General features: G+C 35.6%; 1 protein-coding gene across 4 annotated transcripts in view; it reads left to right on the top strand.

Moving 5' to 3' along the window:
• Positions 1 to 15734, top strand: part of COPS4 (COP9 signalosome subunit 4) — a 36302-nt gene that overhangs the window by 18104 nt on the left and 2464 nt on the right. For 2 of the 4 annotated variants that reach the window (XM_082391172.1, XM_082391173.1), the window contains 3 exons: positions 5930 to 6100; positions 10552 to 10667; positions 12850 to 12934. In XM_082391172.1, the coding sequence (XP_082247298.1) occupies positions 5930 to 6100; positions 10552 to 10667; positions 12850 to 12934 (372 nt within the window). Of the gene's footprint in view, positions 1 to 5929; positions 6101 to 10551; positions 10668 to 12084; positions 12108 to 12849; positions 12935 to 15734 lie in introns of those variants that run through there. The other 2 variants (XM_082391174.1, XM_082391175.1) reach the window with 2 other exon arrangements.

Genomic DNA, 15734 nt, shown 5'->3' with positions numbered 1-15734 from the left:
CTTCTCCTTGAAGCAGTCATCTTATTTATTTTATTTTTGTTACTGAAAAGACAGTACATAAAATGGACTGCTTTGTATTCTGAAGAACTATTACTGATTCTTTTATTTCCTTCCATATAAAAGTGTGTATCCTCTTTTTTATACACAAATGATAGCATGATAGATACACTTTTGCAACTTTCTTTTTTTATGTGGATATTCATTACAGTGGTCTTTATATGTCATTACATAAAGCTCATTCTTTTTGATTTTCTATTGTTTGGCTTTATCATAATTAGTCAATTATAAACAATGCTGTAGTGATTATACGCATATATGAATATATGTATAGGTTAAATTCTTGAATCTAAGGGTACATAACATTTAAAATTTTGATAGAAATTATAAGTTGCCCTTTAATGTTAGACCTTCTAAACAACAATATCTTTGTAAACCTGATTACTCACACACATATTACCAAATTTTTTTATCCTTGCTAACCTGGTAGAAGAAAAATAGTATTTCATTCTAGTTTTAATTTGCATTTCATTTATCATGAATACTCTTGGACATCTTTTCATGTGTTTAAAAAAATCGTTGAAAAACCCATTTTTTTGAGTGAATTACCTGTTTATGTCCATTAACCATTTTTTTTGTGTTTTTATCTTTTTGTTTTTATAAAAGCTCTTCATGTATATAAGAAATTAACAATTTTTCTCCCAATTTATTGTCCCCTTTTTGGCTTTGTTTATGAAATTTTTGCCATGCAGAAACTTTAAATTTTTATATAGTTAAATATTTTAATCTTTTATGGGTTTTGTTGACTTGCTTAGAAAGGTCTTCTCTATTGTGAAATTACGTATTTTAAATTCCTTCATGTTTTCTTCCAGTACTTTAAGTTTTCAAATCCTCTGGTCTCAGGACCCCCTTAGACTCTGAATAATTGAGAACCCTAGAGAGCTTTTGTTTATGTAGGGTATATCTGTTGTTTATTGAATTAGAAATTGAAGTGAGAAATTTTAAAATATTTATTAATTCATTTAAAAGTAACAATAATAGATCTATTAGGTATAAACATAAATGACATTTTAATTTAATTTTGTTTGTTTTTTGGTTGCACCACACGGCTTGTAGGATCTTAGTTCTCCGACCAGGGATCGAACCCGGGCCCCAGGCAATGGGAGCGCACAGCCCTAACCACTGGACTGCCAGGGAATTCCTGACATTTTTATAAAATAGCTGTTTTTTCTAAAACAAAAAAAGTTAGAGAATTGGAATTGTTTTACTTTTGACTTTACAAGTCTTTTCATTGTCTAGCTTAATAGACAGAAATTGAATTCTTAAATGTACTTCTGTGCTTAGCCTGTTTTGATATGTTTTGGTGGGAGTATATGAAGAAAACCCAGCCTCACACAGATATGTAGTTGGAAAAAGGAGGCATGTTTAGTGACTTTTTCAGATAATCATGGGTATTCATCTTTGATACTATAACTTGACAAGTAGTGTAGTTTCTTATGGGTTAATTGGAATGTGGCATCTGAAACCATATCAGTGAACATTTTGCACTCTATAATGTTAAAATCTTGGTCTGCCTTCAACGTTGATGGATCTTTTACCCATGTAAGATTTTGTACCATCATGTATTGGTTGTTTGGAAAATGTTGGTTTGCTGATTTATGCAGAGCTTCCAAATATTGATGTACTTTATTACACAATATCCCATATACAATGTATTACCACTGATCTCATCAGAAAAACCTTTAAGTATTGGAAGGTTGTCAGCCTCATAGTAGCAGATACAAGTTTTCAAAAATTTTAATTTTTTTCTTTAAAACTCAAATTTTATCAAGGGCAGCAAATGCTGTTCGTTGGTGGTAACAGGCTCACTTTGCTCATTTTTAAGAAAACGTCTGCCAAATACCTAAGTCTGGAAACCATAATTTGTCAGTTGTTATTTTAAGTGCATGTGTTCCATGAGAAAGAGACTAGTTCAGCTTGCACTGTTTCCTTGGGACAACCATTATACTTTGGTTTATAGCAAAAGTGCTGTAAGTACATTTCCCATTTCGTCACACAAAATATTAAAAAGGTATGTTCTCAAGTGTCAAGATTTAATGAAAATAATTTTTTACTGCTGCTAGGACATTCTTAAGTGAAACTATCTCTTTTGACTGTTGAGTGTGTGGCATAATATAGTTTGTTGCCAGTGCCACTGCCTTGATTTGTGCTATGGTGCCAGTAATCTTTGCCACCATTGCTTTTGCACCAGCAGTGCAAATGTCAACTCAGTGAAGAAGGCAAATGATGTCTTTGTTATTCTAAATTTAGTGTCAACCACTGATCCCTTGAAAAGGTCATGGGGACCCCCTTTGAGAATCGCTGCTTTAGGGTTTCATTTTTTACCTTCATGCTTCCTCCTAGTCACGATCTCTAACCCCTGCCCCCCAAGAGTCATCACTAGTATAGATTAGTTTCACCTACTTAAATTTACCTATAAATCCTAATCCAGTTGGATTTATTTTAGTGTAAGAAATGAGATAGGAAATTAACGTTTGTTTGTTTGTTTTTCTAAATGGCTAGTTATTTAACCTGGCATTCTTTATTGAATAATCCATCTTTTTTTTCCCTGTTGATTTGAAGCACACGGTAGTAGATTTCTGGACATAGTATTCTGTTCCGTTAATTAGCCTGTCTATTTATGAATATACTTGTACTATGCTCTTCAAATTATTATAGCTTTATAGTGTTTTATTATCTAGCAGATCTACTTCCCCTTCATTACTCTTTTTCTAAATTTTCCTGGCTTTTTGTCATATTTGCTTTCTCTCTCACTCTCTCTCATATGCACACACACATATTTTTTGATGTATCATTTTAAAGTAACTTGTAGGCCATCATGACACTCCCACTTTATATATCATCATGTATATCCATAGAACAGGAACATTTTTCTACATAACTGCAATACCATCATCATCCCTAAAAAAATTAACAGTGATTCCACTGTAGAATTTAGCAGCTGGTCCATATTATCACTGCCCCAGTTAGCTCAAGAATATCTTTTATACCTGCCTTTTTCCCCTTGAACAAGGAGCAACTTCATGTGTGGCATTTGGTGATTATGGCTCTTTAGTCTTTAGGCTCTTTTAGTCTAGAGTAGTTTCCTTATTTTTCCTGCCAACTTTATTGTGATATAGTTGACATACAACACTGTATAGCTGCCTCACTTAAAAAAAGAAAAAATACTGACTTTGAAGTTGTTAGGTAAAATGTCCTTCATCCTAGATTTTTTGATATATATATTGTTTTTTTATTCCTTAATCCCCTATATTTCCTGTAAAATGGAAGTTAGCCAGAGGTGAGATTAGATTCAGGTTAATTTTTTTCTAGCAAGAATACCTTATAATGATGCTGTGTACTTGCTGTTGAATCACGTCAGAGAGCACACACTGTCAGGTTGGTCCCACTGTTAGTGAGGCTGAGTTTGTTCATTTGATTAAGGTAGAAATTCCATTGTAAAGGTACATTGTCCTCTTTGTATTTTGTAAATAATTCATGGGGTGCTGCTTTGACACTACAAAAATCCTGTTCCCCCAATTCCTTTCACATATTCCTTTCCATAATTTAATATCTATTAATAATCCTTGCCTGGATCACTCATTATATGTGTAATATAAAATGAAAATGAAAAATGTTGATTTACTAATTCTTTTCTTCTGTATTTATTAGATAGTATTCTTCAGGAGCTTTCCTTTTTACTTCCTTTTTTCGCCTTTTTTTTTTTCCCAAATATCACTGTGGATTTTTTCTTAGCTTATTTTTCTGCATGTATAATATGCACACAGAAAACTGTACATATCAAAAGTGTACAATTTGATGAATTGTCACAAATGAACACCATCATGTAATCAACGTCCAGAACAAGAAACAAAATATTACCAGCACCCTGAAATATTCTGTCCTGCTTTCTCCTAACCACTGGCCCCAACCCCTATCCCCCAAGAGCAATTGTTAATATATATTAGTTTTGCCTGCTTCTTATATTTATATAAATGAAATCATATAGTATATATACTCTTGTCTTGCCTCTTTTGCTCAACTTTATGAAATTTATGCACATTGTTACATTCAGTTTCATCATTTTCATTGTTGCGTGGTATCCCATTATGTGAATATACCACAATTTGTTTATCCTATTGCCTTCTTATTAGCTATTAGTAATAGTACTGCTGTGAACATTCTTGTATATTTGACTCTGTTTTTTATTTATTCAGTGTGTTACAATAAATTATAGTTGTTATTCTTTTTGATGCTCAAATTATCCCAAATATGACCAAATTTTGTCTTTTTGACACAGCCCCATTAGTCTTTGAGTACTTGCCTGAAATGTATCAATAGCATAAAAAGATGCTTCAGGCTCCTTTTGTACTTTCCCTGTTCCAGACATGAAATCAGCTATTTTTTGAGGATCTCTAGTTCCTTTTAATGAGGATAGGAGATCAGGTTACTAGATATGCTCATTGATGCTTGGTATCATTGTCATTAGGCTCTTTCAGTATATAAAGCTAAAAATAAATTTAAAAAGAAAAAGTTTGTTCATAATATTATTTCCATTAATTCAGTTTTTAATGTCATCAGTTGTCTTGTATTTTTCACCATTTAAAGGTCCTTGAAGGTATAAATTGAAACTATGAAAATCAAATTTCCCATCTCTGAAATGTTTGTTCATCTTTTATAAATTTCTTATTATTAGGGGAAGAATGCATGTTCATTGTAGAAGTACAGATAAGCAAGAAGAAGAAAATTACAACTATAACTGGAACCACGTGTAACATTTTGGCATATAGTAGGCTCTCCATATCCAGGGGTTCCTCATCCGCAGATTCAACCAACTGTGGATTGAAAATATTTGGGGAAAAAAATTCTAGGAAGTTCCAAAAGGAAAACTTGAATTTGCCATGTGCCAGCAACGATTTACATAGCATTTACATAGATAGATCATCTCTAGGTATTATACATAATCTAGAGATGATCTAAAGTATAGGGGAGGATGTATGAAGGTAATGTAAATACAACATCACTTTACATAAGTGACTTTTGCATCTGCAGATTTTGGTATTTACTGGGGGGGTGGTTTTGGAACCAATCCCCATTGGATACTGAGGGAATGATTGTATATCATAGTCTTCACAAATGAATATACAGTTGATCCTCATTATTCACAGATTCCATATGTGACTTTGCCTACTTCCTAAAATTTGTCACCCCCAAATCAGTACTCAAAGTACGATGCTTTCACAGTCATTTGCAGACATGTGCAGAGCAGCAAAAAATTTGAGTCCCCCTGTTTATGTTTCTAGCTGGGATCGAACAAGGCAATGTTCTACCTTGTTTCAGCTCTCATACTATAAACAAGTGTCCTCTTTGTGGTCTATTTAATACCACATTCTCCACATTTTCATGCATTTTGTTGGTGGTTTTGCTGTTCAAAATGGCCCCTAGCATAGTGCTGAAGTATTATCTTTTGTACTTAAGTGTGGGAAGTCTGTGATGTGCCTTTTGGAGAAACTACATGTCTTAAGTTAGGTAAGCTTAATTCAGGCATGAGTTATAGTGTAAGCCATGAATTCAATGTTAATGAATCAACAATATGTATTGAATATGGTGCCTTTAAACAGAAATACACAAAACAAGGTTACATATTGACCAGATGACAAAAATGTTGTGACCAGAGGCTCCATGGAACCTAACCCCACATATCCCCTAGGAGCAGGAGTTGAGTATTCACTAATACAGTGTTGGCAGCAAATGTATAGAACATAACTAACTACCAGAAATAACGAGAATCAATCTGCATATTTTAGTAGGCAAAAATGGAGTCATAAAAAAGATTGTTTTTCATTGAAAAAACAGATTGTGAGAATATGTGATGCTCATTTGTTCCCCTTAGGACAGCAGCGTTCTCGGATGCTTGCTACTCTTTTTAAGGATGAAAGGTGCCAGCAACTTGCTGCTTATGGAATCCTCGAGAAAATGTACCTAGATAGGATCATCAGAGGAAATCAACTTCAGGAATTTGCCGCCATGCTGATGCCTCACCAGAAAGCAACTACAGCTGATGGTAATGATTACTTCTTATAAGTATGGGATAGGAAATACTGAGGTCACACTAGTAGAACATACGTTAAATTTGAAGCATCTTGATATCTTTCTGTAATATTTTTATGTAACACTTGATGATAAAAGGAGTATTGACTGAAGATGAATATTATACACAGATACGAGTTTGAAGTTTAAGAGTAGCTCTATTGGAGAGCATTTCGTGGAATAAAGCATTTTTTGGAAAGTGTAAGAGCAGAAGAATTATAGGCTAGGCTTACAGTGCCTGGTTTTTTAAAGACTCAAACCATTTGATAAGTACCTTAATTAATCTTAAACATCAGTTTGTAACAGAGCATAATTATCCAGTCCTATTTTAGACAGAGCAAAATTTGGTACAATAGCTTGCCCGAGGTACTGAAGGGAAAGTGTTTCCAATAAGAATAGAACTTGGTGTCATGTTTCCTAGTATTTGCTTAAGTCAGACTGCCTTTGCTAGGAAAGAATTTTGTAATAGATGCTTGTTCATAACATCAATTATTTTATGTATGTTTATCTACAGAGGTTTTAAAGTAGCTTATAACAGTAACACACATGATAATAAAAATATAGATGTAGGCCACCAGAAACATAGAGAAGGTCAAGACAAACATGCAGATCTGTCAGACTCATCGCCTGGGATTCACTGTCATCCCATATGGAAGAGAATCTAGCTGTAAAGAATTATTTATGTAAGATTTGGCTGAAAGGTATATACCTCACCAGTCTTACTGCCCTGAGTTAAACCAGAGCATTGAAGCAATTATATTGACCTATAGAATTTCTTTTATTTACTTGTACTTTAAGAAACAAATCAATTGATTATTATCTTTCTGTCTAAAGGAGATATTTATTCTATAGGATATTCTTTATGCAGATCCTCAGAAAAATTCCTTTTCAGTCTTAGGATTAGTTGTGATTCTCCGGAGCAATTGATTTTTATCTTATTTAAACACTGTGAGTTGATAAACTGGTTGGTTTTCTTAATTTTTTAAAAAAATTAATTAATTTATTTTTATTTTCTGCTGCGTTGTGTCTTCGTTGCTGCGCGCGGGCTTTCTCTAGTTGCAGTGAGCGGGGGCTACTCTTCGTTGCGGTGCGTGGGCTTCTCATTGCGGTGGCTTCTCTTGTTGCGGAGCATGGGCTCTAAGCGCACGGGCTTCAGTAGTTGTGGCATGTGGGCTCAGTAGTTGTGGCTTGTGGGCTCTAGAGCACAGGCTCAGTAGTTGTGGCACACGGGCTTAGTTGCTCTGTGGCATGTGGGATCTTCCCAGTGTCGAACCTGTGTCCCCTGCATTGGCAGGTGGATTCTTAACCACTGCGCCACCAGGGAAGTCCCGGTTTTCTTAATTTGATGGGCTGCTAGAAAGTTTAAAAAATTAAACTTTAGCCCACCTGTAATGTGTGTGTTTTGATTGTTGTTATTCTTTTTCTTTTTAACTTATAAATTTTCTTGTCTTCTGTGTATTCTGAGCAGCTTTAAATAAATTCTTTTGCAAGAAGATGTCTGACAAACAAAAGCTAGATAAATAAGAAAGAGTTTCCAGAATTGATGTAGTTGAGCTTCACATTTGACTTTGAGTTTTATGGCCATGAAAAGAAAAAAAGATAACATCAGATAATTCTTTTCTCAAATGAGGGCTACTCACGAGGATCTCGGAGAATGCAAATGATTTTCAGATTTCTCATAGGAGACTATGTATCAATATATAGGACAGGCATTTTGTCTTCTTCCTCTTCCATTTTAGACTTTATTGCCTTCCTTATTTATATTTCTTGGACATCTTTGTTCATTGTCATTACAACCCTAGGCTTGCAATCTTGAGACATAGTTTTGTTGTTGTTATTACAATTCAGTGGTTTCAGTATATTCTCAGAGTTTTAGAATGTTACTACTAGTCTACTTTCTGCTCTATAGATTTGCCTATTCTGGACATTTCATAAAAATGGAATCATACAATATATGATCTTTTGTGACTGGCTTCTTTCACTTAACGTGATGTTTTCAAGGTTCATCTGTATTATATAGTGTGCATCAGTACTTCATTCACTTTTATTGCCAAATAACATTCTGTTAACCACATTTTATTTCTTCATCAGTTAGTGGACATTTAGGTTATTTTCACTATTTGGCTATTAATAATACTGCTGTGAACATTCATGTAAAATTTTTGTATGGACATAAGCTTTTAATTCTCTTGGAGGTATATCTAGGAGTGGAAGTACTGGGTCATATGGTAACTCTATATTTAGTCTATCTAGGATCTGCCAGACTGTTTTCCAAAGTGGCTGCACCATTTTACATTCCTGCCAGCTGTGTGTGAGGGTTCCATTTTCTCCCACACTTGTTATATTATCTGTCTTTTTGATTTAGTCATCCTAGTGGGTATGAAGTGTGGTATCTTATTGTGGTTTTGACTTGCATTTCCCTGGGGGCTAATGGTGTTAAGCACCTTTTCATATGCTTATTGGCCACTTTTAAATTGGGTTATTTGTGCTTTTATTATTGAATTGTAAGAATTCTTTATATATTCTAGATCTTATTATCAGATAAATGATTTGCAAATATTTTCTCCCATTCTGTGTGTTGTTTCTTCACTTTGTTGATGGTATCTTTTGAAACACAAAAGTTATTAATTTTGATGAAGTCCAATTTATGTTTTTTCTTTTGTGGCTTGTGCTTACAGTGTTGTATCTAAGAAACCATTGCCTAATCCAAGGTTATGAAAAGTTGTTCTATTTTCTTCTATAAGTTTTATAATTGTAGCTCTTACATTTAGGTCTCTGATTCATTTTGAGTTAATTTTTGTATATGGTGTAAAGTAGGGGTCCAACTTTATTATTTTGCATGTGAGTATTCAGTTGTCCCAGCACCATTTGTTGGAAAGACTCTTATTTCTCCACTGAATTGCCTTGGCATCTTTGTTGACAATCAGTTGACTGTAAATGTGAGTTTATTTCTGGACTCTAAATTCTATTCCATTATTCTGTATGCCTGTCCTCATGCCAGTACCACACTGTCTTGGTTGCTGTATCTTTGTAGTAAGTTTTTTTTTTTTAATTTTTAATATTTGGCTGCGTTGGGCCTTCGTTGCTGCACGCGGGCTTTCTCTTGTTGCGGCGAGCGGGGGCTGTTCTTCATTGTGGTGCGTGGGCTTCTCATTGCAGTGGCTTCTCATGTTGCAGAGCACGGGCTCTAGGCGCGCGAGCCTCAGTAGTTGCAGCACGTGGGCTTCAGTAATTGCGGCATGTGGGCTCAATAGTTGTGGCTTGCAGGCTCTAGAGTGCAGGCTCAGTAGTTGTGGCGCACGGGCTTAGTTGCTCTGCGGCATGTGGGATCTTTCTGGCCCAGGGATCGAACCCGCGTCCTCTGCATTGGCAGGCAGATTCTTAACCACTGTGCCACCAGAGAAGTCCCTTGTAGTAAGTTTTGAAATCAGAAAATTTGAGTCTTCCAACTTTGTTCTTTTTTAAAATTGTTTTGGCTTCTATGGATCCTTTGAATTTCCATATGGATTTTAAGATCAGCTTGTCAATTTCTGCAAAGAAGCCAGCTGGGATTGCACTGAATTTGTAGATCAATTTGGGGAGTACTGCCATCTTAGCAATATTAAGTCTTCCATATTTTCCTGTTTATTTAGGTCTTTATATTGGAAAGTTGCTAAAAAAGTAGATCTTAAAAGTTGTCACAAGAAAAAAAATTATAACTGTGTGAGGTGATGATGTTAATTAACTAAACTTATAGTGGTAATCATTTCACAATATATACATATATCAACTCACTATGTTGTACAAATGAATACAATGTTATATGTCAATTATATCTCAATAAAACTGGAAAGGAAAAAAAAGGAATTGGGTGAGCCACACCTTCAGGATGGGGCCTGAGGTACATAACTTTGTCAGGCCCTGTATTATCTTACTTAAGGGAGGGTCCTGTGCCTGATATCTCATGAAGGGATCCTGCCTTCCAAACATTTCTCACGTTTGCCTCAGAGTAAAGTGCTTGTGAAGTGCCCAGGGGAATAGAGATATTTCCATTGAGCAGTATTTTTTGACTTATCAAGCTTACAAACAGCATGATTGTTTGCATGATTGTTTTGCTGCTGCTTGCTAATAAAAGTATGTGTTTATAGAAAGAAAAGAAAAGTTAATGAAGTTGATAGCTAGTCCAAGGAAGCAAAACCCCAAACCCAGAGGATTAAATCTGTTCAGCTAGTTAATAACTACTTGCCAATCATTTTCTAAATGTTATTTGTATTTAACTGCATGTTATTCAAAATGTATCAAGGGATTTTGGTTACTTTTAAAATTTTGATAGGAATAAAGGCAATGATTATGAGTTAGTACATGCCTAGAAAATTTTTAACAAGATGCATCTGTTAAGAGTGTAAAACTAGTTTCAAAATTATAACATTCTTATTTATATTTAAGGTTCTAGCATCTTGGACAGAGCTGTTATTGAACACAATTTATTGTCTGCAAGCAAATTATATAATAATATTACCTTTGAGGAACTTGGAGCCCTTTTAGAGATTCCTGCAGCTAAGGTATTTTCTTATTTCCAATACATAAAAGGAAGTTAAGAGACTAAATTATTGACATAAAGAGAAAATAAAATATATACAGTTGGACCTCCATATCTGCGGATACAAAACTTGTGGATATTTTGGAGGAATATTTTGGAGGACCAACTGTATTCATTGTACTACTACATTTTATATAACGGTCTTGAGCATCTGTGGATTTTGGTATTCATGGGGGCTTCTGGAACCAATCCCCCATGGATACTGAGAGACGACTGTAATTGATAAATATTGGCAGTTGCAACAAAAATATACATAAAAAGCCTAAGGTAAATGGAAATAAATTATTTGAATGTTAAAATAGTACTGTAATGGAATTGTCTTTGATTTTCTTTTTTTTTTTTTTAAGTTGTATTTTATGGTAAAGTGACCTAGAATGGAAATCTCAAAGGGGTTCCAGGTTATGATATCCATTTTGTTAGAACATCTTTGTTTAGTATCTGTTTAAATCCACTTCATAGTGGTTTCTGATTTTTAACTAACATTTGATCTATGCCTTAATTCTTTTTTCTGCCCTAGATTGACTTAAAGTTTAAAAAGTTCATCTCTTTGAGAGAATGACTATGGTAATACTCTAGGCTATTCTACTCTAACTTCTGTGCTTGATTTAACTTAAGAAGTTGACTGAGTTATTAGGGAGTTAATTTTATTCTTAGTCATGCTAACGTTTGGTTGGCTATTTTTAAATTCCAAAAAAGTACCGGTTGTATTTAGAGGGTATTTCAGGTAACATCTATAAAACATTCTCTTAATTTTAAATAACAGTAAAAGCAAGCAATCAACCTTACTTTTACCTAACTTGTAGAACTTTTTTTTTTTAACATCTTTATTGGAGTATAATTGCTTTACATTGTTGTGTTAGATTCTGCTGTATAACAAAGTGAATCGGCTATATGTATACATATATCCCCATATCCCCTCCCTATCTCACCCTCTAGGTGGTCACAAAGCACCAAGCTGATCTACCTGAGCTGATCTCCCTGTGCTATGCGGCTGCTTCCCACTAGCTATCTATTTTACATTTGGTAGTGTGTATATGTCAGTGCCACTCTCTCACTTCATCCCAGTTTACCCTTCTCCCTCCCTGTGTCCTCAAGTCCATTCTCTACATCTGCGTCATTATTCCTGTCCTGCCCCTAGGTTCTTCAGAACCATTTTTTTTTTTTAGATTTCATATGTATGTGTTAGCATACGGTATTTGTTTTTCTTTTTCTGACTTACTTCACTCTGTATGACAGACTCTAGGTCCATCCACCTCACTACAAAATTTGTAGAGCTTAAAGTCATGTAGTTATGGTCACATCCCCTTTTATCTGTTAGTGAAATTTTAATTTAGTATTTTCTAATACAATTCCTTTACGTGTACACATTCAACACACAGTAAAGGAAGTGGAACAATTTCGGAACCAAGGCTTCAGTTACCATTAAAAGATGCTTTCTTCTTAGGCTTTGAGGTATGATCCCTTGCTGAGACTAAGGCAAGTGAATATATTTTTAACAATAAATGCTAGTCACAGTCTGTTCAAGAGTGATTTAGGGTTGATTGTGAAGATGGTCAGAGTTACTAAAATGACTGTCACAACCCAGTTTGCTAAACAGACAGTAAACATGAAGTATTTCTTTAGGAATTAGGTAGAGGACCTTTTGCTCCCCTTTAATGGTCTTTTAAATCCTTTCATTTCCCTTTTAAATTTGAGCATTATTCCTCCTTTCAATTTTTTCTTCAAAAATATTACTGTCTTAGAGAGTTTTGGGGGTGATAAATACTGTGAAAATTGAAATGAAATAAAATAAGAAAAGCTAGGGATTTTTTTGAGATGTGGATCCCAGTGAGAGGAAAAATCATTAGTTTGATTTTGAGCAGAGAGCAAAGTTGGTTAGAAGGCTAGATTCTTGCTTAAAATCTTACAACAAGAAAAACAGATCCCAATTAACTTAAAATAATGGATTGTACCCAGAAAGAATTGGGGGGATATAACAGGCAAATTTACAAGATTTACTCTTGTAATGAATGGCAGATGAACACATATGTAAAGCTTAGTGATGGGTAGCTAAACCAAGAGCTTTCATTTCTCTTGGTGAGAATATGTGAATAACTAGAAATGATAATTAAAGTGTCTAAGAATTTATTGTTTTTTTTAAACAGGCAGAAAAGATAGCATCGCAAATGATAACAGAAGGACGTATGAATGGATTTATTGATCAGATTGATGGAATAGTTCATTTTGAAAGTAAGAAGTTTTGCTTGTTTATATCATAATGAAATGGCAATGAAGTGTTGTACATTTGTTATTAAAACATGTTGAGCAATTTCCTTTGGCCCAGAATTTTACTACTGGAATGAGCTTATTTCCCAAAGAAATAATTTAAAATAATTTTTATGAACTTATATTCGTGAATCTAATTAATGCAGCATTTTCTATGCCGTGGAAAAATTTGAAACTGGAATTGTTATATTAGTTCACTCATTTACTCACCAAACATTTATTGACCACATACCGTGTATTGGGCATGTAGAAATGACAGTTGCATTTCCTGTTCAGCAGCTCACTAAACTGATGAAGGCAGACAGGTAAGTAGATCTCTTGTCTTTCTCATTGTTTAATACCTCCTCAGCCCTTCTTCCCACCTCATTTATGCCCTGGACCTTACCCAGAACCATTCCACTTGTACAGTTTTAATTTGAAGTATCCCACTCTGACCATGATCTTTTCCTAGCCTTTCTAGTGGTCTTTCTCAGGCACTTCTACCTTACCTCTTCCTTGACTGCATTGGAGCCTCTGGTCTATTGACTTTCACTTTCTTTCAGTCAGCTCAGCCCTTTTTTAACCTTTACTGTTCTTCCTATCCAGCTTAGATTTCATGATTCATCATGAATCATGAAATCAGGATTTCAATCATTTTCATGATTCAGTTACTCTTTTACAGATGCCCCAGAACACTTGCCTGCGAACTTTTTGTTCCTGCTGTCCAGCAAAACTTCACCTTGAATGAACCCATTCTCCATCTTTTCCATGCCTGTACTTGAGTAACTAACTAACGTTGCTGGAGAAGAGTCAGAGCACCAGACAGATTGATGCCACTGCAAAATTCAAGGTCCTGAATTCTCGATGCTGCCTGGGATTCTTGATACATTTCTCTAGTCCACTTTTTCCCTACTCTGCAATGACTATTTCAGATTTCATTTTCCTAAACCTCTGACTTTTCTCCTCCTTCACTCTCTGTTCACTATAGATCTAATTCTGTCTTTTTCTTCTTTCGTGTTATATGGGAGATGGTTTCCATCTCTCTCCCCAGTTCTTCCTCTTGCACTTTGGATCCCTTCTCTGAACTCTGCCACTCCCTGCTCCAAAAAAGAAATCTTTTTTAGGAACCTGAGCTTAGCAATTATTTTGTCTATTTTCATCCTTTCTTTCTCTGTTGGCTTCTCTTTATCAATATTTAAACATGGTCAGGTCTCTTCCATTTTAACAAAAATCCTTTTATCTTTCAGGCTTCATCTTGATTTTTCCGCATATTGAATAGGGTTGATCACTCACTCCTTTCTGAGTGCCCCTGCCCCTTCTTGACTTCTGTCATCTCCTTCACCCTGTTCTCCTGTTTTCCCTCCTATCTCTCCAGGTATTCTTCCCAGTTGTCTTTGTAGATTCTATAGTGCTTTAAGTTTAAATATTGGGGTTGCTCAGGACATGCTCCTCGGCCTTTTTCTCCTCACTCTGTTGTTACCCTAGGTAATCTCACCTATTCCCATTGATTCAGTTACCATCTCTATGCAGACAGCGCTTAGATTTCTAGTGTAAATCTCCCTTCTGAGTCCCAGATTCAGCGGCTCTAATTGACTAATAGGTGTTTCCCACCTGATTGCTTCGTGGGCTTCTCAGAATGAATATACCCCAAACTGAATTCACTATCTCCCCCACTGCCTGCCTCCCAAAGCAGCCAGCCAGCCAGCCAGAAACTACACTGTTCACTTTCTCCAGCATTCCTTACCCTTGACCCCTTCTCTTCTTCACTGCCCAGAATCCTTCGAATTTTACCTCCTAGTGTATCTGGAATCCATGGTCTTTTCTTCATTTCTTACTGTCACCAGCCTGTTCTGAACCCCCGAAACCCTTCTGGGCTTAAGAAATAGCCTTTTAGCTTTTTTTTTTTTTTTAATTTATTTTTTATTTTTGGATGTGTTGGGTCTTCGTTTATGTGCGAGGGCTTTCTCTAGTTACGGCAAGCGGGGGCCACTCTTCATTGCGGTGCGTGGGCCTCTCACTATCGCGGCCTCTCTTGTTGCGGGGCACAGGCTTCAGACTCGCAGGCTCAGTAGTTGTGGCTCACGGGTTTAGTTGCTCCGCAGCATGTGGGATCTTCCCAGACCAGGGCTCGAACCCGTGTCCCCTGCATTGGCAGGCAGATTCTCAACCACTGCGCCACCAGGGAAGCCCCAGCCTTTTAGCTTTTTTTCTCATATCTACAATAGCTCCTTTCTAGTCCAGTTGCCCTAGTAGAGCCAGAGGGATTGTGATCTTTTAAAAATGCGAACAAACAGAAAAAAGAAATAAAAACCAAATTATTAAATGTTACTCTCTTCCTTGACATGCTGATGAATGGCTTCCCCATTGCTTGTAGAGTAAGATTCGACAAAGTCTCCAAAAGGTTCTGCGTGATCCTTTATGGTTTTCTCTTTCCAATCCAGCTCACAGGACTTTTTGTTTTTTCCAGCATTGTAAATTCTTTCCCACTTTAAACATTCCAAAATAGTCATCACTCTCCACAAGCAGCCTCTCCAGCCATCTTCTATTTGTCCCCATGTCTTAGTTTGAGCAATGTTAATCAATAATGATTTTCCTGACTTCCCAGGTTAGGTATGGCTTTAAGTTATATGTTCTTGTCACCCTGAATTTCTGAATTTGTCTAAATGTCTGTTTCTGTTAACCAAGCTCAGCTTCCTAGTGATAGATATTAAGTGTTTCTTGTTCTCCATGGTATATCCAACATCTTTTCCAGTGCCCTGCACGTTGTAAGTGGGAAATAAATAAT

This window comes from Balaenoptera borealis, assembly GCF_965194805.1.
Source record: "Balaenoptera borealis genome assembly, chromosome: 4".
NCBI lineage: Eukaryota > Metazoa > Chordata > Mammalia > Artiodactyla > Balaenopteridae > Balaenoptera > Balaenoptera borealis.
This window is presented reverse-complemented; position numbering and strand designations above follow the sequence as displayed.